Here is a 22,025-nt window from a genome sequence, read left to right on the forward strand (position 1 = left end):
TTGTATTATTTTAGGTTGTGTAACTTTTAGTTTCCCTGGTGTTTCCTCTAAACTTAGAAGTTAGATGCAAAGACCTGATTCTAGTTCTGTTGTTGTGCAAGAGTCTTTCCGAGGTGGTGCATCGTAGTTCCCCATGCGAAGGCTGGGCCTGTCTAATCCCACTTCCTTGGGGATCCTGAGGCCGGTTCAGGCACCGTCATGCTGAGCCTTCTGTGGTTAAATCCCCTCAGCCTTTTTCTCACAGTGGTTCACTATGTGCTGATGATCATTGCTTGTGAGAATGTGAAAACAATTTTCCAATTTTATTATTCTTTCTGCATTTAATAGCTAGATTCATCTATAAAAAGGAATTCTTCATTATAAAATATTCTTTTATCTTTTAGTTAAGTGCCAATATTTAGGATAATGATTGGTTTTCTATCTACTTTTTTTTTTTTTTTTTTTTTTGAGAGAGGGTTTTACTCTGTTGCCCATGCTGGAGTGTAATGGTGCCATCTCAGCTCACTGCGACCTCCGCCTCCCAGGTTCAAACTATCCCCCTATGTCAGCCTCCCAAGTAGCTGGGACTACAGGCGCATGCCACCACGTCCAGCTAACTTTTGTATTTTTTGGTAGAGATGGGGTTTTGCCATGTTGGCCAAGCTGTTCTTGAACTCCTGACCTCAAGTGATCCTCCCACCTTGGCCTCCCAAAGTGCTGGGACTCTAGGCATGAGCCACCACCCCTAGCCAATTTACTGTCTACTTCTAGTAGAAACCAAATACTTTTTCTTTTCTTTCTTTTTTTTTTTTTTTTTTTTTTTTTTTGACTTTTAGCTTCTCTTATTATTTTTGAACACCATTAGGAATAGTAATGGATTTTTGTATATACAATATATTTTACGTAGTTTCAGTAATTTATTTATCTTCTCTTTTGGTATCTTTGGCCAGTGGGAACCCCTTCATCTGGCTTCTGTGTCCATTTATTTATTTGTTTGTTTGTTTGTTTGTTTGTTTGTTTATGTTTAATTTATTTAAACAGCTTTATTGAGGTGTGATCTGTATACCACTGAAGTCATGCATCTTAAGTGTTTGACGTCTCTGTTCTTTGACAGAGAGACACTCTTCCTTACTTGGTACAGAGTGAGAGGTGGCTGCGTGTATTTATTTTTTGTCTTGATCTTAAATACCTTCCTCTTTCAGATTATCTCAGACCTCGAGTCTTGGAATGATGAGCTTTCTCAGCAAATGAATGACTTCGACACCGAAGATCTCACGATCGCAGAGCAGCGCCTCCAGCACCACGCAGACAAAGCCTTGACCATGAACAACTTGACTTTTGACGTCATCCACCAAGGGCAGGATCTTCTGCAGTATGTCAATGAGGTCCAGGCCTCTGGTAAGAGGCTCATTCCATCTGTGTCCGTTGTGATTTCTTCATGTCCTCATGGCAATTCAGTTTATTTCAGTGGGATGACTGCACATTTTGTTAGTTCCTACGATATAGGTATTCTAGATACCTGTTCTTTAAAAGAATGTTTTGCATTTTTATGTTATACAGTCACATTTAACATGGTTAGAGTACTCACCCATGATATTCTCACATACTATTTTTAAGTATCATGAACTTTAATTTTACACAATGACATGTTGTATCTCTGTGAATGAACTATAAATCCCAGGAAAACATTTTCGCATTCTTTATTTTATTAGTTTATATTTTACCAGCAGATGTCACTATAGGTTCAGAATTGTATTAGAAACTTAGCAACAACCTGCATATTGCATTATTCATTTCACACAAATTAAATGCTTACTAAAGAGGAAACTGCATGTAATGAGGATAACAACAAAAAAACCCTGAAATTCGCTCATTTCTAAAGAATGCTGCACTTTCCTAGTTATCAGTGTGGGAGTAGAAATGGATGGGATGTGGACGTGGATTGATTGCCTGTACATCCTTTGACACACATTACCCTCCTTGAACTTGCCCTTCAGCATAATGGCTTGGCCCCTAGCTGGGCAGATCATTCACAAAAGCAGATTTTGTGCCATCCGCCCTTTGAGAACAGAAGGTTGAAGTGCTAGCTGAATTCTAGGGTCTCCCTTTAATGTCCACAGGCGTGGAGCTGCTTTGCGATAGAGATGTAGATATGGCAACTCGGGTCCAGGACCTGCTGGAGTTTCTTCATGAAAAACAGCAGGAATTGGATTTAGCTGCCGAGCAGCATCGGAAACACCTGGAGCAGTGCGTGCAGCTTCGCCACCTGCAGGCAGAAGTGAAACAGGTGAGCAAGCGACTGGATGCTTGGGGAGGCTGCGCTACAGACGTTTGATATCTCATCAACTTCCTGGAAATTCTGACCTGTAGCATTGGGGAGGATTGTGCCCGCTCAGAACACAGCTGTCTTGATATATAAGATAATGCGCACATACACACACCCCCATTACAGCCATCCCTAATGTGTGAAAAGGGAGCCAGTGGCCAGGATGACTGGCTGGCTGTACACCCAGCACGGGCAGCACTAGAAGGTAACAGCCCTTGGTTTCTTTCAATATTGATAGTCTGTCTCTTGCTTGAAAGCCTGAGCATATTGCCTCTTATATGACTTTTTCTGCCCAGTACTGTTAGGATCTGGATTGTTTCTCAGACTCCGTATGCCTGGGTCATTTCTTGTGTTATCAGGATACCGTATTACCACATCCTGATGGCATGACAAAGTGAAAATAGAACATGGGGAAGGGATTGCTTTTGGCTCAGTACCAGTGGGATTCTATGCGTGGATATGACATTTTATTAACTGGCTTGATGGAGGGAGAGAAAAGTTTATGGTGCCCTGAAAGATGCAGAGAAAGCAAACAGAAAGTGAGTTTGGTTGGAGGGGACTTAAGATGCCTCTGGACCATGAGCAGGAGGTGGTGCAGAAGTAGGTGACACTCACACTGGGGCAGGTAGACTCTTCAGTCAGAACTGTTGAAAAGAGCACCTTTTGGTCTCCCACATGCCATCTGTAGCGTGGGTATTTTTACATATAAACAAGTGTTGTGACCTGCTAACAAAGTGCTCCTTCTTGCAAAAACACAAAACAATTTAAGAAATAACGGAATAAATAAATGTATCCCTTAGGATTTGCCTTTGCCTATAACAGAGACTAAAAAATAGTGGCTTTGAAAAGGTGTTTTCCCCATGTGACAAGTCAGGATATAGAAGATAGCTGGTCTGCATTTAGTGCTCCCGTGGTACATTAGGCTGAAATCTTGGTGATGGGCGGCCTTTCCCTTCTGGTTGCCAAGTGGGTGTTATAGCTCCAGCCATCACTTCCATATCCCAAATTATCAGGAAGGGGAACACATAATGAGAAAGAGGCAGCCCCTCTATCACAAAAGAAATATTTTCATAAAGTTCCCCAGAGATTCCTGCTTTGCTTTCATTGGCTAGACTTGTACATTGCTGTAGCCAAGCTGTAACAGGAGCTGAGAAGTGGTTTTATTGTTTAAGTCCTCTTCCAAAGTTGGGGTTTTACTTAGAAAACCCCAGCCACAGAAGTGGTTTTATTGTTTAAGCCCTCTCTCAAAGTTGGGGTTTTACTTAGTTGGAGTTTTTCTAAGTAAAGCCCCAACTTTGGGAGAGGGCTTAGACAATAAAAGTACTTCTGTGCTAAGTAAGCGAGAGGGCAATAGGTATTATATAGGTTACTTGAGGTCTCTTCCACATCCAACTATCCAGAAGACCTCCCACAATCTGTGGTTTCCACTGTCAGAATTTACTTCCTCTGAGTGTGTGTGCAGTTGAGAAGCTCATGGTTTGAACCTGATCATTGTAGCATGGTGTTATTCATACCTTTTTTATTATGCCATTCAACACTGCAGGTAAATTGGAAAATTAGTTCGTGAAATAAATTAGTTCACACTTTTCAAGCAGTTGCCAGTTTTTCAGTCCTAAAAATGCTGAAAGAGAATGAAAAATGCTTTTCTTGATTATCAAGGAATTCTTGGTGTCAGTAGGTTTTCTAAAATGTAGCCCTTAATCTATTCTGGCTTGTGGACTAGTATCAACAATCCACTGGACCCTCCACCTTTTCATTTCCCATTTGCTACTAAAAATAACAGAACTAATTAAAAAGATGCAGCACTTGCAATCAGGTACCATGGAAGAACATCAGGCTGTTGCCAGGAGGATGATGAAGCCATCAGTGCTTTGTACCTACCAGGAGCAGCTGGACCACCTTGCACGCTCATATCTCACCCCTGATGGTCCACAGGATTCTCTGGAAAGTCCGCTGCTTGGAGTTACCCTGTGTAATGTTTCAGGTGCTGGGTTGGATCCGCAACGGAGAGTCCATGTTAAATGCCGGACTTATCACAGCCAGCTCGTTACAAGAGGCAGAGCAGCTCCAACGAGAGCACGAGCAGTTCCAGCATGCCATTGAGGTAAGGGCGCTGGGCCTCTCTGTGCTTTGGCTCTTTCGTTCCTCAGGACAAACATCCTGAATCCAGGGGGTTCCTGTTCTCCTATTGTAGGGGTCCTGGCAAGATGCACTTTCTCTGATCTGGAACAGCTCAGAACCAAGGAGCCCACATTGCAGTCTCAGCTGAGGTTTTCTAATATCTTTCTGGTCTCATAAGTATGTTTCTCCTATGTTACCAACCTCAACCAAGCAGAGAGCTCACCAAGACCAGGTGTATATCATGAATTCACTATCAGTCCGTAAACAATGCCGACAGCAGAACTCCTCAGATTCCTGCTTAAAAGCAGCCTTGTTCACCTTAACAAGGGTCTGTATGCCACAACTGTAGCAAAATGACTTAGGCTAATTCCAGGCCTGATCCAATTCACTGTCAGCATGTGGACTAATGATTTTTATTTTTTTGGTACGGGTAGGGCACATGGGTAATGGTTCTGATTAGTAGTGGTGAGGTAATGTCAAAGGAAAAAACATTTGATTACAGAAATGTTATCTCCCCTCCTCTGCTCACATGTTGTCAGCCAGAGAAGGAAGCTATAGAAGTTGCCACTAATTTATTCCCTAGATTAATTTATTGTCAACTGCTTGATGCCATTGGACGTGCATTAACAGCTCTTCGTGAGGTGCAAACTCTGGGCATCTGTATACTGTGCCAAGGGATTTCTAGTAATTAAATTGCAAGTAATAAATCACTGTGTCTGGGTAAAGGATTAAAATATATTGTATATAGTGTTTTATGGGATCATTTGTACTTTTTCAGGTGAAATGAAAGGTTTTGCTATTGTTTAAAAAAAATCTTGTATCCTCAGAGACCTGTGCTCTCCCTGACCACCCCCTCCCTTGGCTCTACGGCCTCACTGGAGAGAAGCTGACTTCTCAGCCCGTCCTGGCTCTTCTAGTGAGGACAGATGAGCAAAATCTTACTGCATTTGCCATGCTATTTGTATAGATTTATCAGATGACATGGACCTCCAGAGAACACAGTTGTTTCATTCTTAGCTTTTTATTTGTTTTTCCTTTCCTTTTTAAAATCAATAGTTCTTGAAAGCTTTTCACTGGAGTCCAAAGTTAAAGTTGCAAGTGAAAATAAAAGACGTTCACTCTGGCCACCTTTTCTCTACTTGTTCATTTGCTTCCAGCAGCTATTATGAGAAGGATCAATAGGAATAATAAACTTGGAACATTTCAACTGCTTCTTTGGCTGTTAAGGGTCTTTCCTGCTATTTTTCAGACCAAGAACCCTGCAACTGAGACCCGTTCTGGGAGGTCCTGATGAATTTCATCCTTCGTTTAGCTAATTTAAACATAGACCTAGTTGTTCCTGGGCATAAAACCTTTTTTCCTAAACTGTCTGTTGTGCTTTTAGAAGCGTCCTAGTGAGTATTAACTGAAGGTATTTCCACAAAATCATCAAGAACAGAGTAACTGTAGCCATCCTGGTTGCTTTCTAGTCAGTGGGGACACTGGCAAATAAGGCTTCCCTTTTTTTGTCTGTCTCTAGAAAACACATCAGAGTGCGCTGCAGGTGCAGCAGAAGGCAGAAGCCATGCTACAGGCCAACCACTACGATATGGACATGATCCGGGACTGCGCCGAGAAGGTGGCGTCTCACTGGCAGCAGCTCATGCTCAAGATGGAAGATCGCCTCAAGCTCGTCAATGCCTCTGTCGCTTTCTACAAAACCTCAGAGCAGGTCGGGAGAGGTTCCCTCCCTTGAACTCTCCACTGATACTTTATTTTGAGCTTAATTTCTTGGGACAACTCAATCATTGTTAACATGTCAGTCATTATTGAACCAATCAGTTGCAAGTCCAGCAGGGAAAGGGCTTTCTGGAGTTAAAATTATTCCTGTATACCTTAGATGTCAAAGAATAATAAGCTAGAAAGTAGCTGAGAAGACACCGCTCTTCTTGTCATTTAAACATATGACCTGAAACACATCAGAGAGAGACAGGATATTTGCTTTGGTTTTGTTCTTGCTCTGAAAGGTCTGCCTGCTTTTGACCCTGTAGTTGTTCTCCAGCCAGATAGAGCCCATGGCTCCCTCCTATGTCATTTTCCTGACAGCATCTCATCCCCAGAGCCCGACTGAAAGGGCTTTCCAGAGATACCAGTCGGCAATGGCAGATGCCAAGTCTGAGCCTCAAACTTTTCCTGCTTATAGGTCTGCAGCGTCCTCGAGAGCCTGGAACAGGAGTACAAGAGAGAAGAAGACTGGTGTGGCGGGGCGGATAAGCTGGGCCCAAACTCCGAGACAGACCACGTGACACCGATGATCAGCAAGCACCTGGAGCAGAAGGAGGCGTTCCTTAAGGTAGGGGCAGTGCTGTGGACAGTGCACCCAGCAGAGGCTTCCTGCCTGCCAGGCGCGCGTGGCACAGTCATCGCTTCCTAAGGGAGCGTGCCCCATAGCTCTTGCCTGCTGTGGAATGTAACAAGGTCAGTATCGCGTCAGTGAGAAGTCAGCTGAAGAAAGAAAACCTTAACATCTTTTTCATATGCGATTGCCCTGTCTTTCTAGTTTTCACAGGGAAATAGCTGAAAATCTGTATGAATAAGGATTGGTTGGAAGTCACAATACCAAGTGATTCTGGAGACAGAGCGATTAATCAATCGCTCTGTTGATTGATTAATCAACCAAATCGGTTGATTTGGTGAAAAACAATACAAATGTAGCTTAAAATAATCTTCCTTTGGAAACTCAGCCTCTTCATTCCCTTCAGAGGGAACGAAGATTGCATCTCAGAAGAGGTTTAAGTGTGGCATGGAGGAGACACGGTGCAAACGCCACACGGCTTGGGGTGGCAGTCACTGATACCTACTCAGGAAACGCTTCTGACAAGACAAGTGTGTCACATGCAGACCAGGCTGGGAGTTTTCTCTCTGAAAAGCTTTAAATGAGGAATTTTTCAAGACTGCTTTTTCTTTTTTTTTGGTTGTTTTTTTTTTTTTTTTAATTCAGAAAAAGGGTCTCACTCTGTCACCCAGGCTAGAGTGCAGTGGTGCAATCCTGGGCTTAAGCCATCCTCCCACTTCAGCCTCCCTAGTAGTTGGGCCTACAGTGCTCTGTCATATTTTTATGTATGTCACGTTTAGTCATACATGGTCACAGATGTGCTTTGGAACAGTTAAATTTTTCAAAGTAGTTGAAACATTTAGCAACATTTGGTGCTGAATGTTCCGTGTTGCATTCTTGGGCTCTTACAGAAATTCTGAGGCTCTGCTTGTTATCACCGCCCAGGCCCATTAAAAGTAGGGGTGGTGGTCACTTTTCCTCCTTACCTCCTCATTGCTGCAGCGCTCTCACCTCTCTGACCACTTTCCTGTTACACTTAATACTTTTTGTGTTTTTTTCTGAAGTCCATCATCTGATGGACAGAGTTATTGTTCAGTCTGTGAGGATAAATTGTAACTCTTTGGAAATTATATCTGGTAACTTACTTTGTGCTCCCACCATGGTGGTCGGGGTGAGAAAACCATCACAGTTTCCACAGTCAGTCTTTATAACTGTGTCAACACCTTTTTAAAGCCCCTGTCCCCGACATGTCCCTGCTGCTTAAGTTTACTAAATGCTGACCACTATTAGGATTTCGAGGTGGAATCATTAGAATTCTCCCCTTTGTCCAGGATCCATTTAGTATGAAAGAAAAATAAATACCACTTAGTTCATGTAATTAAGATAGCTATTTAGGTAAAATTACAAAACAAAAATATAGGCAGTCCTCAAGTTACGGTGGTTTGACTTGTGATTTTTCGACTTGTTGGTGCCAGTGCGCTATGCATTCAGTAGAACCTGCACGTCAAATGCTAAACAACCATTGATTTTCACTTTCAGTGCAGCATTCGATAAATTACATGAGATAGTCAACATGGGATTATAAGATAGATTTTGTTTTACATGGTTTTGCCCAGCTGCAGGCCAGGGTAACTGTAGGCTTAAACTGAGCACATTTAAGGTAACTAGGCTAAGTTAAACTGGGATATTGAGTAGATTAGGTGCAATCAGTTCATTTTTGACTTATAATATTTTTAACTTAACTTACAATGGGTTTATCAGGGTAAGCCAAGGAGCATCTGTAATCACAAGCCTTTTTGGATTCCTTTGTTCAACTTGAATTTTGTAGTGTTTGTGTATAGGATATTTAAGTACCTTTTTATTGTGGAAATTTGAAGATATATACAAAAGTAGAGAGAATGGATTCTCCTCCTATTTTACTCACCCATCTTCACTGATTATCAATTTATGGGCCTATATCCACCTTCAGTGGATTATTTAAAATTCTAGATTTATCATTTTATTTGTGAATTTCAACAGTAAATTCTCCCTTTCAGAAACACAAATAAAATATCATTATCTTATCTTAAAAATTAATAGTAATTCTTTAATATTATCTGAAATCCAGCATTGTTAAATTTTCTGATTGTTCTGTAAATGTCTTTTTTTTTTTTTTTTTGAGACAGAGTCTTCCTTTGTCACCCAAGCTGGAGTGCACGGGTGTGATCATAGTTCACTACAGCCTTAGGCTCCTGGGCTTAAGCGATCGTCCCACCTCCGCCCCCAAGGAGCCAGACTACAGGCACTTGCCACCACACCTGGCTAATTTTTGTATTTTTTTTGTAGTGACGGGGTCTTCTTATGTTGCCCATGCTAGTCTCAAACTCCTGGGCTCAAGTGATCCTCCCACCTTGGCCTCCCAAATTATTGGTATTACAGGCATGAGCCCCCACACCTGGCCTACAAATGTCTTTTTATACATGGTTTTAATTAAGATTCAAACAGGGTCCACGTATGGATTTGGCTGGGTATATCTTTGGAATCACTTTTAATCTAAACAATATTCCCTCCTTTCATTACTATTTATTAATTGAAGAAATAGGTTCCTCAGATTGTGGCACTTCCCCCATTCCAGATTGTCAATTACATCCTGTGGAGTCATTTAGCACCATCCACAATTTCTAGATTTTTGTTAGGTTGTGAGCCTTGATCAGAGCTGGTTTGAAAGGTGGTGGGGGTGGGGTGGCGGGGTGGGGGAAGAAAGAGGTGGGGGTGAGAGAGAGCGAGAGAGCGCAAGCGAGCTTGGAAAACCTTGCCAGCGGTGCTTGTGCTTCCTATGGGGTTGCTCAGGAGACACATCATGTCTAGTTCTCTGTCTCTGTGATTGGTAAGAAGATTGATGAGTGGTTCAAGTATGGTGAGTGCAATTCACCCCTCTGAACTTCCCTTCCACCTTTCAGCTAATGGGGTTAGCACCCAGTGGTGGTAGCTGGTTTTTAGGAATTGCAAAATGGTGATACTCTAATTCTGTCATTTCCTTTGGCCTCGATTATCTAGAATTATTCCCTCTCAGCTATTTGGTTACTCTAAAATAGTTTGTCCAGAAAAGGCAGAGTAAATGTTTGCTTGATCCTTTTTATTTGCCATTTTCAGGATAATGAATTGTTGCTATAGTAACTTCTACATATGACTTTTTTTTAGTATCATCATGGCTTTAAATATATTTGGTGTGTTTCAAAGCAGTCTCTGTCGTTTATCTTTTACACGCCGCTTGTCCTATCCATAGGAGCCCTTTCGAGGCAGGTCGCTTAGCTGTCCTTAGCCATCACCCTCGTAGTCTTCAGCATCTTCCGTGTTGTTTGGTTTTGACAGTGTATTAGTCCATTCTCATGCTGCTGTGAAGAAATACCTGAGAATGGGTAATTTATAAAAGGAAGAGGTCTAGTTGACTCACAATTCCACAGGACAGGGAGGCCTCGAAAACTTACCGTCACTGCAGAAGGGAAAGCAAACACGTCCTTCTTCACACGGTGCAGGAAGGAGAAGAATGAGAGAAGTACAGGGCGAAGCAGGGCAAAGCCCCTCACAAAACCATCACATCTTGTGAGAGCTCACTCGCTGCACGAGAACAGCATGGGGGACCACCCCCGTGATTCAGTCACCTCCCACGAGGTTTCTCCCCTAACGTGTAGATTACAATTCAGATTACAATTCAAGATGACATTTGGGTGGGAACACAGAGCCAGACCATATCAGACAACTTGAAATTTCACACGGATCAGTAGAGACTCATGATGTGTTTTTCTCTTAATTGAAAAAAAGATAGCCTCGCTCCATCTACTGAAAAGGTCTGGAAACAGTGACCAACCCAAAAGCCCTGATCATCCCGAATGACTAGACTGTGGCTCTAAATACCGTTTACCACTAGAAGGAGATAGAGCTCCTTGAAGAAAAGATTAATTCCAGACCCAAGACAGGAAATGTGCAAGATGTTTCCAATTCAAATATAATTAAAGAGTTTTTTCCTTCTTTGATTTTATATTTGTATTCTTTTATATAAAACCCTTATGTTAAAATATATGAATGAAACTGGTTTGGTTTATCCGGCTGCATAAACATAAACACATACTGTCAGTTACCACAATGACATCACATAACAAAGCTTCAACCAAGGTTGGCAAACTATGAACTGAGGGCTAAGTTGGGCCACCTCGACATAGTTTACCTGTCACCTGTGTCTACTTTCATCGGTTGTTGGTTTGAGTAGTTGTGACGGAGAAACAGACTGTATGACCGCCCCCAAAACTGAAAGTGTTTACTGTCTACCCTATATAGAAATCCAGGCACAGCCCAGCGGAGTTCTGCAGCTCAAGGTCTCAGGCCGTGATCCAGGGGCAGGCCAGGTGTGCAAACCTCTCCAGGCTGGATGGAGACAGGGCTTCCCTTCCTCTGTGGCCATAAAGCAGGGGCTGCCCTCTGTGTCCTGCCCCATGGGCCTCTCTATAGGGCAGAATGTAGCAGCAGGTGTCATCAGAGCAAGGGCTTCAGGAAAGAGAGATTTTTTTTTAATTGAATTAGGTTTTATCCTATGCATTTTCTAAATCAGAAAGTGGCCAGATAAATGTTGTAGGTAAAGACATATATTAGAGCCCAGTGATGTGTACTCCAAATACACGTTTGTAGAAGTCAGATTAGCCAAACATCGCTCTCCATTGTTTTTTAGGCTTGCACCCTTGCTCGGAGGAATGCAGATGTCTTCCTGAAATACCTGCACAGGAACAGCGTGAACATGCCAGGAATGGTGACGCACATCAAAGCTCCTGAACAGCAAGTGAAAAGTGAGTAGAGCTGGGAATCCCCGGGGGCGGCCCAGTGCATGCCTGGCAAGAGACGGAAGGAGCCTGCACGACGTGTTCTGAACTCTCAACCTCAGTTTCGTTTTAAATGTCCGTTTCATGTTAATGAAGTCCTTACTAATGATCTTAGTTTAATAGTGAAAGATTAAACAAATGTATAGGCTGATACTATATTGAATAGGTTGATAATTTATTGAATAAATTGAAGAATATAAACAGGGAGAAAATGCAAAATCAGGATGATATTAACTGCCATTGGCTATTTTGTTAAAGTAAGTGAAAAATAAATAGGGGGAAAGGAAAAACCAGAGTTATCTATAAGCAAAGTATTTTTAAAAGCCCAAATTGAGAAAATACATTCCAATTTTATCACTATAAAGTATTATCAATTTTGCATACCTGAGGCATAGTTAATAAAAACAAATTGAAAAATAATAATATGTAGGTTATGTCATTTGAGTATAAAAACCTATAAAACCATGTTTGTGTGTGTGTGTGTGTGTGTGTGTGTGTGTGTGTGTGTGTGTGTGTGTCTGTATGTAAGTGCTTAAGAAAAGGTCTGGGAAAACGTATACTAAATTGTAATAGGATTGATGTGGAAGGAAAATGGATAAAGAAACTAAGGCGCAAAGCAAGTAACTTTGACCAGGGCTACACAGCCTAAGTTGAGTTTTATAGGAAAAAAATTGTGATAATCAGTTAGCAAATGATTCATCTCACACTTTTCAAAACAATATGATAGACAAAAGCTTTCTACATTACATTCTACTGTCTACTCATCTGATTCATCTATTAGTTATCACAAAATAATTTTGTTACACTACTATAATTCTCTAAGTTCTATCAGTAAAACATTTTTATTGATGGACTTTTTCTTCTGGACAAATGCGCAACTCACAAAAGCAACCGTTTTTCTACATGAATAAGTCTTCTGGGCCAGCAAGTTGTTTGCATTGATAATTGGTTTACTTGGTTCATTTCCTATAAAAACAATGTCCTTTCATCCATCTCTCAATATTGCTTTTATTTGTTGGTTGTGTCCTGTCTTTTCTGATTGAAGATATTGTGGTCCTTTCTAGGTTGCACTAGTTTGACACACGTTTGTGTGTGAGAGGGAGACTATGTTTCATTTATTTCCTCATTAGATCTTCATTATGCCTTTGCTGTTGTATATCCTAATGTTGGATGCTGTGAAGAATTAAAATAGAAGTGTTCTGTTTCCCTCAGAGCTACTTGGGGGTGAAAGGTTTATTGATGCTCGAGTCAGTGCACTAAGTTCCTGTAAGAGTAATGGTGGCAGAAAAGACAGTATAACCCCAAGGCACAGGCAAAGATGAATCTCAGACCACGTGGTCAGAGGACCCCCCCCTGCCGCCGCCAGGAGCTTGAGGAAGCACCATATCCAAGAGGGCACTTAGCACCGTTTGCTGCTCACTTGCCCAAAATTAGTACTGGCTCAGGCAGAGACTGTGGAAATGAGAGACTAGAAAAAATGCTTTGGCTCATATTAATTTTCATGTGTGATATTTTCATGTAAGTGACAGCTTAATTTTTTTAGCAGACTTCAGATTTCAAACTTTTAATTTATTTCACTAAACTAGTTTCCTCTTCAGTGGAGTAAAAATAACAGCATGACCACTGGTCCCTGGGAGATAGTTGGCAGTGTCTAAAGGCATTTTTTATTGTCATCAAAAATGGTGACACCATATTGTCACCTTAAGAATATGGTGGTATTTAGGGTGATAATGGTAGAGATGGAGAAAAGTCAGTAAATTTGGGGTTCATTTTGGAGGTAGTATTGAGAGAGTCTGTTGTTAGGCTGGATGTAAATGCTGCTCTTCTGTTCTTGTTTATCACAAAGTACAGCCTGCTAGGAACTCAGTAAGTATTTGTGGAAAACTTCCTATATTAATGGTTTTCCAATATAATAAAGTTGCCAGAAACCCTCTATTTGATTTGCAGTTTCACTCTCGGAAATTTTTTTCTTAAGTTTTTTGTTTGTTTCATAAACTTCTAGAGCAAAACAAACTTAGTGTCAAAAATTCAAAAAGTGTACAAATGTATATAAGTTACCTAATTCCTTAGCTACTGGTAACCACTGTCAAGACTTTTGTGCAAGCTGTCTGTGCATATAAATGTAAATATGTAGAGAAACATAAACATGTATATTTCACTCACCCATCCCACTTTTTAATTTGTTACAAAAATGAGACTATATTACCTTGCAACTTGCATCTTTCACTTAATAATATATCTTAGTCATCTTTCTGTGTCAGAATTTAAAGACATGCTGTTCTTTTTAATACCCAGTATAGCATTTCTGAAGTTGATTTGACCTGTCCCTCAATTGGTGGGTCCTACGTTGCTGCCCATTTTCCACTGTTGTAAGCAGCGCTTCACTGTTCAAACATCTTTGTCCAAACAGTTTTGAATACTTGTGTGAGCACTGTTCATCTGAAAGATAAATTCCCAGTTCAAAGGTATGCATGCACATTTTCAGTGTCATTCCCTGGGGTCATCATACTCAGTTTTTCTTCTTCCATAATAGAGGATCGTGATTACCTGTTCCCTCACTCTTTCCAACACTGGATCTTATCCGTCTGCCAGGAAAGCAGTGAAAGATGGTCTCATTGTTTGAGGTTAAATGTGTTCCTGTATATTTAGTGACTGTATTTTTTAAATTGTGAACTTCATATTTATAGGCTTTGCTCATTCTTCTTCTAAAGAATTGTTCATTATTTTTCTGTTGACTATTCTGTGTCATATGTTCCCAATTCTTAAAAAGATTTTGTCTGTGCACCAGTTTTTGGTGGTTCTTGTTTGGTTATGACATTTTAAATGTTTGTGTAATGAGTTTTTTTTTTCCTTTGTAACTTCATGCTTCTCTGCTTCCCCACTTCATGTCCTTTCCTCTCCTAAGGGGTTATGGTTTTGTGTTTCTTTTTTTTTTTTTTTTTTTTTTTTGAGATGGAGTCTTGCCCTGTCACCTAGGCTGGAGTGCAATGATGCGATCGTGGCTCACTGCAACCTCTGCCTCCCAGGTTCAAGCGATTCTCCTGCCTCAGCCTCCCAAGTAGCTGGGACTACAGGCGCCCACCACCACACCCTGCTAATTTTTGTATTTTTAGTACAGACAGTTTCACCATGTTGGCCAGGCTGGTCTTGCACTCCTGACCTCAAGTGATCCACCCGCCCACTTCAGCCTCCCAAAGTACTGGGATTACACATGTGAGCCACCGCACCCGGTCTGGTTTTTGTTTTTGTTTTTGTTTTTTTTCAATCCACACTTGTTGATTATTACTCCACCACTTTGATATAACCTTTAATCTGTATAAAACTCCATCTACACAAGGTTTTAACAGTCTTGAAAAAAATGCTGATTTTTTTTCAGCCATTGTCGAATTGCATATTATCAACTTGTGCATTATGTCGAATGCATATTACAAAATACACATATCCCACGAATCCATCCAGCCGGAGGTATGACAGACTGACCTCAAATTTCCAGTGGTCTCTTTATCGTAAGATGCTCAACGGAGGTGAGAGTGAGAAGAGGTCTGGTCGACATGCTCACTGAGACAGGAAAGCAGCGCGATTCTTTATTTATCGTGCTGTCTTGGCATGGCATTTGCCTAAAAGTCTCAATAAAAATGAATGGAATTTTGCAGCTGTTTTAATTGATTGCAAGCACCAACATACATCATTTTCTTTTTTCTCTCAGATATCTTGAATGAGCTCTTCCAGCGGGAGAACAGGGTATTGCATTATTGGACCATGAGGAAAAGACGGCTGGACCAGTGTCAGCAGTACGTGGTCTTTGAGAGGAGTGCCAAGCAGGTCAGTGCACACCTGGTGCCCAGCCTCCCCGCAAACCCCCGTGCTTACACCTGCCTCCACAGAGAGGCCAAGCTTGACATTTCCGCCCTCTTGAAAACCACTTTCTAATGACAAACAGTATTGCCTTCTAGTTATGTTGGTTATGAAAAGAAAACCCCACAGCCTGGTGAAAGCATGTCACTCCATGATTTTTGACCCCCAACACGTGTGCTTTCCCCTGCTGTCTTTACCTCATCTCTAAGACAGCAGAGTACAAGTCATAATGATGAGGACTGTTTAAAAACTATTAGGGAATCTTGGTTCTGTACTGAGGTAAATACAATGGCTTTTTTAATATTGATGTATTTATATTTTCAAGACAAAGTTTTTATTTTTCCAATGAATCAAGCTAAAATTAAGTAAGAAATGTGACAGAATTTCTTTCCTTTTTTCTTTTTTTTTTTTTTTTTCTTTTTGAGACAGAGTTTTGCTCTTGTCGCCCAGGCTGGAGTGCGGTGGCATAGTCTCAGCTCACTGCAACCTCCGTCTCCCAGGTTCAAGCAATTCTCCTGCCTCAGCCTCCCAAGTAGCTGTGATTACAGGCGCCCACCACCACGCCTGGGTAATTTTTGTATTTTTAGTGGAGATGAGGTTTCACCATGTTGGCCAGGCTGGTCTCAAACTCCTGACCTCAGGTGATCTGCCCGCCTCGGCCTCCTGAAGTGCTGGGATTACAGGCGTGAGCCACCGCACCTGGCCCAGAATTTCTAATAATTTAATATAGTCAAAAAATGTTGATGTATCAAGGGGGCACATTTGGAGCATCCCCTTCTTAGGTCATTTTAGGATGAAGTGCTTCTGCCTGTATCATCAGTCATGGAAGATCATTTTATTGTAAAATCTGACCCCATCTTAAGCATTAAGATGCCTGTCACTTCTGTTTTGCCTTAATGGGAGCTTAAGAATCCGTAAACTTTCATCCAGAATTTGGGGGGTCTGGAGGGAAGCACAGGAGAGAAGGTGATTCCCCCAGCGCCTGTGTGTGGCCTGGCCCTGGTCTGGGTGCCTTAAAGTCACCCAGGGCAATTCTGTGATGTCAGTCGGTGTTGACCCACATTCTGACCACGATGCGGACCCATCTTCTGAATCCGGCTTGCAACCTGATATGCAGCTGATCCAGAGCAGGCATTGGATACATGCTTTTTAGCTGAAGAAAAATTAACTTTCTTAGCAGAGATTTCAGACTTAAGGAACAGCTTTTGTTCCATTTTGGAAAATGTAGGTCTCGAAGGATGCAGCCCATGCTCAGAACTCAGTTCCCAGAGTTGGATGAACTGGGTTCCTAGGCCAGGGATCTGACGCCCTGCTCTGCCTTGGCCCTTCTCTCCTCCCAGCGACATTCCAGGTGTAGCCAGCATGTTCCCAATAGCCAGGTGCATGCAGTCGCGTTTGGTAAATTATACTCTCTTAACATTTTATTAGACAGTTTAACCATATTTAAGATCATTGGAGGCCTGGTTGGATTTCTAATTAGAGATGGTTTCAGGTTCTTTTCTCACATAACTTTATTATCTCTCCATTGAAAGACAAGGAATCCCTCAGCTACAGAGAAGCAAAATTGTTCATAATTCTGTTGTCAGAGAAAGATAATGGAATGTATTGTTGCATTTTCCTAAAGTCCACTTATTCACCGAAAATAAAATCCTGAAGTACGTGCTGTTGCAGGTGGTGCCCCGTCTGCCTTCCGGCCGTTCCGCTTCTGTTCACTGTCACAGTGTGCAGCGGATACCCGGTGCTTCCGCAGACCAGCCTCCAGGGCTCTCGCTGATCTTGCCGTGGCGCAGGCCCCTCCCGCCTGCTGGCTGCCTGCCCCAGGCCTTGCTGCTCTCCTTCCTATCTCCCAGTCTGTCCATTGCCTTTCTTGGCGCTCGTTTGTGACTTGTTCTTGTCTTTCTTTCCTCTTCTTTCTGTGTGCTGTCTGCCAGCCCAGGCCTCCATTTCTGGTCTCTGGATTCATAAATCCCACTTCCTTGACATTGCTCCACAGTGACTTTACCAGAAGCAGAACTGCAATCGCGGTTCCCTGTCCCCAAGTCCCTCTTGTCTTGTTGTTAGAAACCACTAGGTGTGGTGTTCTCGCTTCCCTCTTCCCTGCGCCCTGCCTCCTCCTCCTCTCCTCGCTCCTGCACCAGGTCCAGGAGGCATAGACCTGTGGGTTTCTCAGCCTCTTCCCTGCGCCCTGCCTCCTCCTCCTCTCCTTGCTCCTGCACCAGGTCCAGGAGGCGTAGACCTGTGGGTTTCTCAGCCCCGTCCCAGTTCCCACTGCTGCCCTGGCCGTGTCCCCTTGCCCCTCTGCTCCAGGGTGCTCCCCAGGGCAGCTGCCTCCCCTCTCTCTCCACTCTAGTCCCTTCCTGAAAAAGGCTCATAGTAGTGGTTTCTTTTATTGTGCTTTTATTGTGCCTTTAGGTTCGTGGTTGCAAGAAACTCAAACTTTTGTGTGTGTGGGAGTGTAAATTAGTTCATTGTGGAAGACAGTATGGCGATTCCTCAAGGATCTAGAACCAGAAATACCATTTGACCCAGCAATCCCATTACTGGGTATATACCCAAAGAATTATAAATCATTCTACTATGAAGACTCATACACACGTATGTTTATTGCAACACTATTCACAATAGCAAAGACTTGGAACCAACCCAAAGGCCCATCAACAATAGACGGGATAAAGAAAATGTGACACATATACACTATGGAATACTAAGAAACTCAAACTTTTTATTGTTGCCACATAAGCGACACCATTATAACCATCTAGAATGTGCTTTTTAAAAATTTTGTAATTGTGATCAGACTTCAGTTTTATTTCACAGAGGGAATGCTGCTCGATGCTGCCAGCCTTGGTTTGCGATTTGACCTTTCAACAAGGTGCTGCGGCCTTTGGGCTTCTCTCGGGAATGTTTAGCCCGCTGACTCCATTCATTCCTTCCCATTCCAGGCTTTGGAATGGATCCATGACAATGGCGAGTTCTACCTTTCCACGCACACCTCCACAGGCTCCAGTATACAGCACACCCAGGAGCTCCTGAAAGAGCACGAGGAGTTCCAGATAACTGCAAAGGTGGGTTCAGAGTGGACTTTGTGTAGTAGCCTCTAAGTCGAAAGCGAGTCTTTCTCAAAAATATCATAAAGAAATAAATACCTCATGAGACTGGAGAAAAGGGATGACCCAGTGGGCTGTTCCACATTAACTGGGGGATGCTTCCTCCTGCCGTTCACATGTGTCCCTCTGTGTCCTCCACCTCCTCCCTTCATCTGTGTCCTTTGTCCCTCTGATGTCTGTGAATACCGCCGTCTGTCTCCTTTTATTCCTTGTTTTTCTCATTATTCCCTTCTACACTTTCCCCCTCCTGTTTTCTTCTCTAAGGTGTTTTCCGAGGACTTGCTATTTTTGTGAAACACTATTTGGTGTCCCCAAGTTGACCTTTCTGTATTCTCGGGGTGTTTTCTTTCCTACACCTGGGGCTGTTTCACCATCTTTAGATGGTGAAAACTGTTACAGTCATGTTGCTCATGCTCAGTCCAGCTTGAAGTTGTGTCTGTTTTATGGTTGGCAGAGTCTGTGTCATCGCCTCTGTTAGTGCTTGTTCAGAGGTGTCTAAAACTTGAGGCATTTTCATTTTTCTCCTGAAAATAAAAAGAAAATTATGAAATCAAATTATCTTTATGGCATATATGTGAGTAAATACGGCTTTTTGAGGACAAATACAAGAATCCGCATACTGACCTGAACGTTGTCCCAATTAAGGCTTATACCTGCAGAGGCTGAGTCCTTCCAAACGCTCACAGCAGTTTTGAGACTCTTTTGGAGTCACCATTGCAACCTGTGGGGTTTTTGTTTTTCAAAGTCTGAGTATACGTCCTTTGTAGTATTTTCCGAAGTGCCTCTATTGTTGATGACAGATTCGAGTTTTTGGGACAAGCTGCCAATTATTTCAAATGTATAAGAGTGGGAAATAAATGATAAGCAGGATAATATTTTTGGTTAAAAAGAAGTGTTTCTATAAAGTAGCAAAATTGGTTATCTCCTGTAGCCCCTGCCCTGGCTTTGAAAACGTAACAGGAATTTTTCAGTCATGTAGAGAGAGGATGGCTACTTTGTATTGTTTATTTGTCCGTGTTTGTGTTTTCTGTTACTATTGCTGACTCCTCCGGCTCTTCTTTGCCACCCTCTGCTCCTGGTCTCCAAAGCTCTCCTTTCCCTTGGCCCTGAGGTGCTGGGCTCTCTCCTTTTCCACGGCTCCTATCCTGGAGGCTCACACAGGCAAGCAGGGCTTCAGAGAGACCAGGCATGGGGGGCGCAGCAGGAAGACCCAGCCCAGGGTTGGGGTGTGGTGAGCACTGGGGGAGGGCAGGGGGCAGGACCGTGGGACAGTAACTGCCCCCAGAGGCATAGTGAGCACTAAGGAGGGCCGACCCACCCTCCCCTGCGGGTAAGGATCGTGGCTTTTCCTCCTCCACATGCACACCTGGCTGGACAGTTTTCACTTTTTGTTAATATTTAGATATTAAATAATAGTTATGCGCATTATATGACCTGTATTTAGGGGTGTATGTGTGTGTGTTAGTCATGGAATCTTGCTCTGTTACCCAGGCTGGAATGCGGTGGCACCATAATGGCTCAGTGTATCCTCAAACTTCTGAGCTCAAGCAATCCTCTTCAAACTCCTGAGCTCAAGGGAGGCTGAGATGGGAGGATCACTTGAGGCCAGGAGTTCGAGACCAGCTTGGGCAAGATGACAAGATCCTGTCTCCACAAAAAGAATTTTTTTTAATTAGTTGGGCATGGTGGTGTGTGTGCCTGAAGTCCCAAGCTATGTTTGCTTATTTGAATATTGTTTGATTAAAAAGGTATTAACAGAATGCCTAACATCACATACCACACTCAAAACTAGATTTAAGATTTGCCATCTTTCACCGCTACTCCACTCTGCAGGCCATTGTGTACGGCCAGTCTGCTCACTGCCCAGCTCCAGGGGCCGTGCATGGGGGATGTGATGTGCACGTGACTGTCTGGAATTGAGTAACATGGTGGCCTGTTCCACTAGTAAAGTGTATATGAAAGAATGAAAGAATTTTTCCATTCCTGAATATTCCTTTTCCTCAAGTTTGGTGTGCGGTTATTGAACGATTGGGCAAGGATAGGCTTATTTTTTATTCTTGTATTTTATAAGGAATATCTAAAATTGTGAGTGATACATGACCTTTCTGATCCCCAAATATGTAGAACTGTTTCTTTTGTTGGGTTTATTGAATTGGTTATACTAGGAGGAACTGGTAGATTTTGAAAAGAACACCCCTCACCTTTCCTTTTCTTAGCAATCTTTTTCTTTGGTTTCTGACTGCCTTTCTCTTAATCAGAAAACGCCTGCTTTGGTGTTTGGAGATGTCCTTTGATTTTTCATCATGAGCTGAGGCTTCCTCACTTGCCTTCTGTCACCCGATCTTAGAATCTTCTAAGAAACCATGTTGCTTTTACTGTATAGAGAATTCCCAGCTCTGAAAGGAAAGTCTTTCAGCACACTTATTACGATGTTATAACATTTTTAGTGTTGATGGAAATGAACCTGGAGGGCTAAACAAGAGTCTCCCATCACCGGCTCACCGAGACTCGACTCAGTCCCTTCACAACTGTCAGTGCAGTCATTTCTCCACGGGTCTTGCAGGCACCACTTGCATCCAGATTGTGGGTGTTTATTTAAGAGAGATTTCCGTCCTCACTCCAAACCTAGTGACGTAGGCTCTCTTGGAGTGAGGCCTGAGGATGAGCATTTGAACAGCTCACCACGTGATTTTTGCACGCACTGAGGTCCAGAAACCATTGCCTTACTGAACTGTTCAGGATGCCACAGCCTTTCTCCCATAGGGCTTCCTGTGGTCCTAATCACCAGCGTCCCCAATGCCAAATGCTTTACTTTGTTAGAAAGTGTCTAACACCATTGAATTTCTGTCTAAGAACATGAGGAGCAAAGCTCTCTTGAGCTTGTGGACTTAACACTTCAGTTTGCTTTTATTTTTCTCCGGTTCCTCGATTATGCCTACAGATGAGGTTGTTCAGTTAAAATGTTTATGTGCTTTTTAAGCACTGTAACAATCTCTAGAGATAACAAATAGAATAAGAATGAAAATCCTTATAATATCTCACTTTAAAAGATGTAATAATTTTTTCTGATGATGTTTTCCAAGATAAATGGCTTTGGAAAAAAAATTAAGTTAGATTTATATCTCACCTTAGTACCGAGATAAATACCAGAAAAAGATTTAAATATCAGCAGTGCTACCTAATAGTACCAGAAGAAATAACAGGATTTTTTTATATCCTCGTGTGGAGAAATTTGTCTAAATGACACAAAATCCAAACCCATGAAAGAAAAGGTTAATAAATTCACCTACACAAAAAAATGTAAAACTTTCCACAGGGCAGTCCACTGTAAGGAACATCTAAAGATAAAAATCAAATAGAGAAGATATATAGGCAGCTCATATCACAAAGGACTGATTTCCCGGTAGGAAAGAACTTTTACAAATCAGTAAGGAAAAAAAAAGACCAAGAAAATGGACAAAAGATACTAAACA

The 22,025-nt window shown here is 42.2% G+C and overlaps 1 protein-coding gene across 5 annotated transcripts in view; it reads left to right on the plus strand.

The window, feature by feature from the left end:
• Window positions 1-22,025, plus strand: part of TRIO (trio Rho guanine nucleotide exchange factor) — a 366,877-nt gene that overhangs the window by 220,823 nt on the left and 124,029 nt on the right. For all 5 annotated transcript variants that reach the window (XM_045394729.2, XM_045394733.3, XM_065546102.2 and 2 more), the window contains exons 14-21: window positions 1,182-1,377; window positions 2,100-2,266; window positions 4,290-4,409; window positions 5,946-6,137; window positions 6,609-6,758; window positions 11,443-11,557; window positions 15,297-15,412; window positions 18,388-18,510. In XM_045394729.2, the coding sequence (XP_045250664.2) occupies window positions 1,182-1,377; window positions 2,100-2,266; window positions 4,290-4,409; window positions 5,946-6,137; window positions 6,609-6,758; window positions 11,443-11,557; window positions 15,297-15,412; window positions 18,388-18,510 (1,179 nt within the window). The remainder of the gene's footprint in view (window positions 1-1,181; window positions 1,378-2,099; window positions 2,267-4,289; window positions 4,410-5,945; window positions 6,138-6,608; window positions 6,759-11,442; window positions 11,558-15,296; window positions 15,413-18,387; window positions 18,511-22,025) is intronic.

This window comes from Macaca fascicularis, chromosome 6, assembly GCF_037993035.2.
Source record: "Macaca fascicularis isolate 582-1 chromosome 6, T2T-MFA8v1.1".
In the NCBI taxonomy this organism is placed as follows: domain Eukaryota; kingdom Metazoa; phylum Chordata; class Mammalia; order Primates; family Cercopithecidae; genus Macaca; species Macaca fascicularis.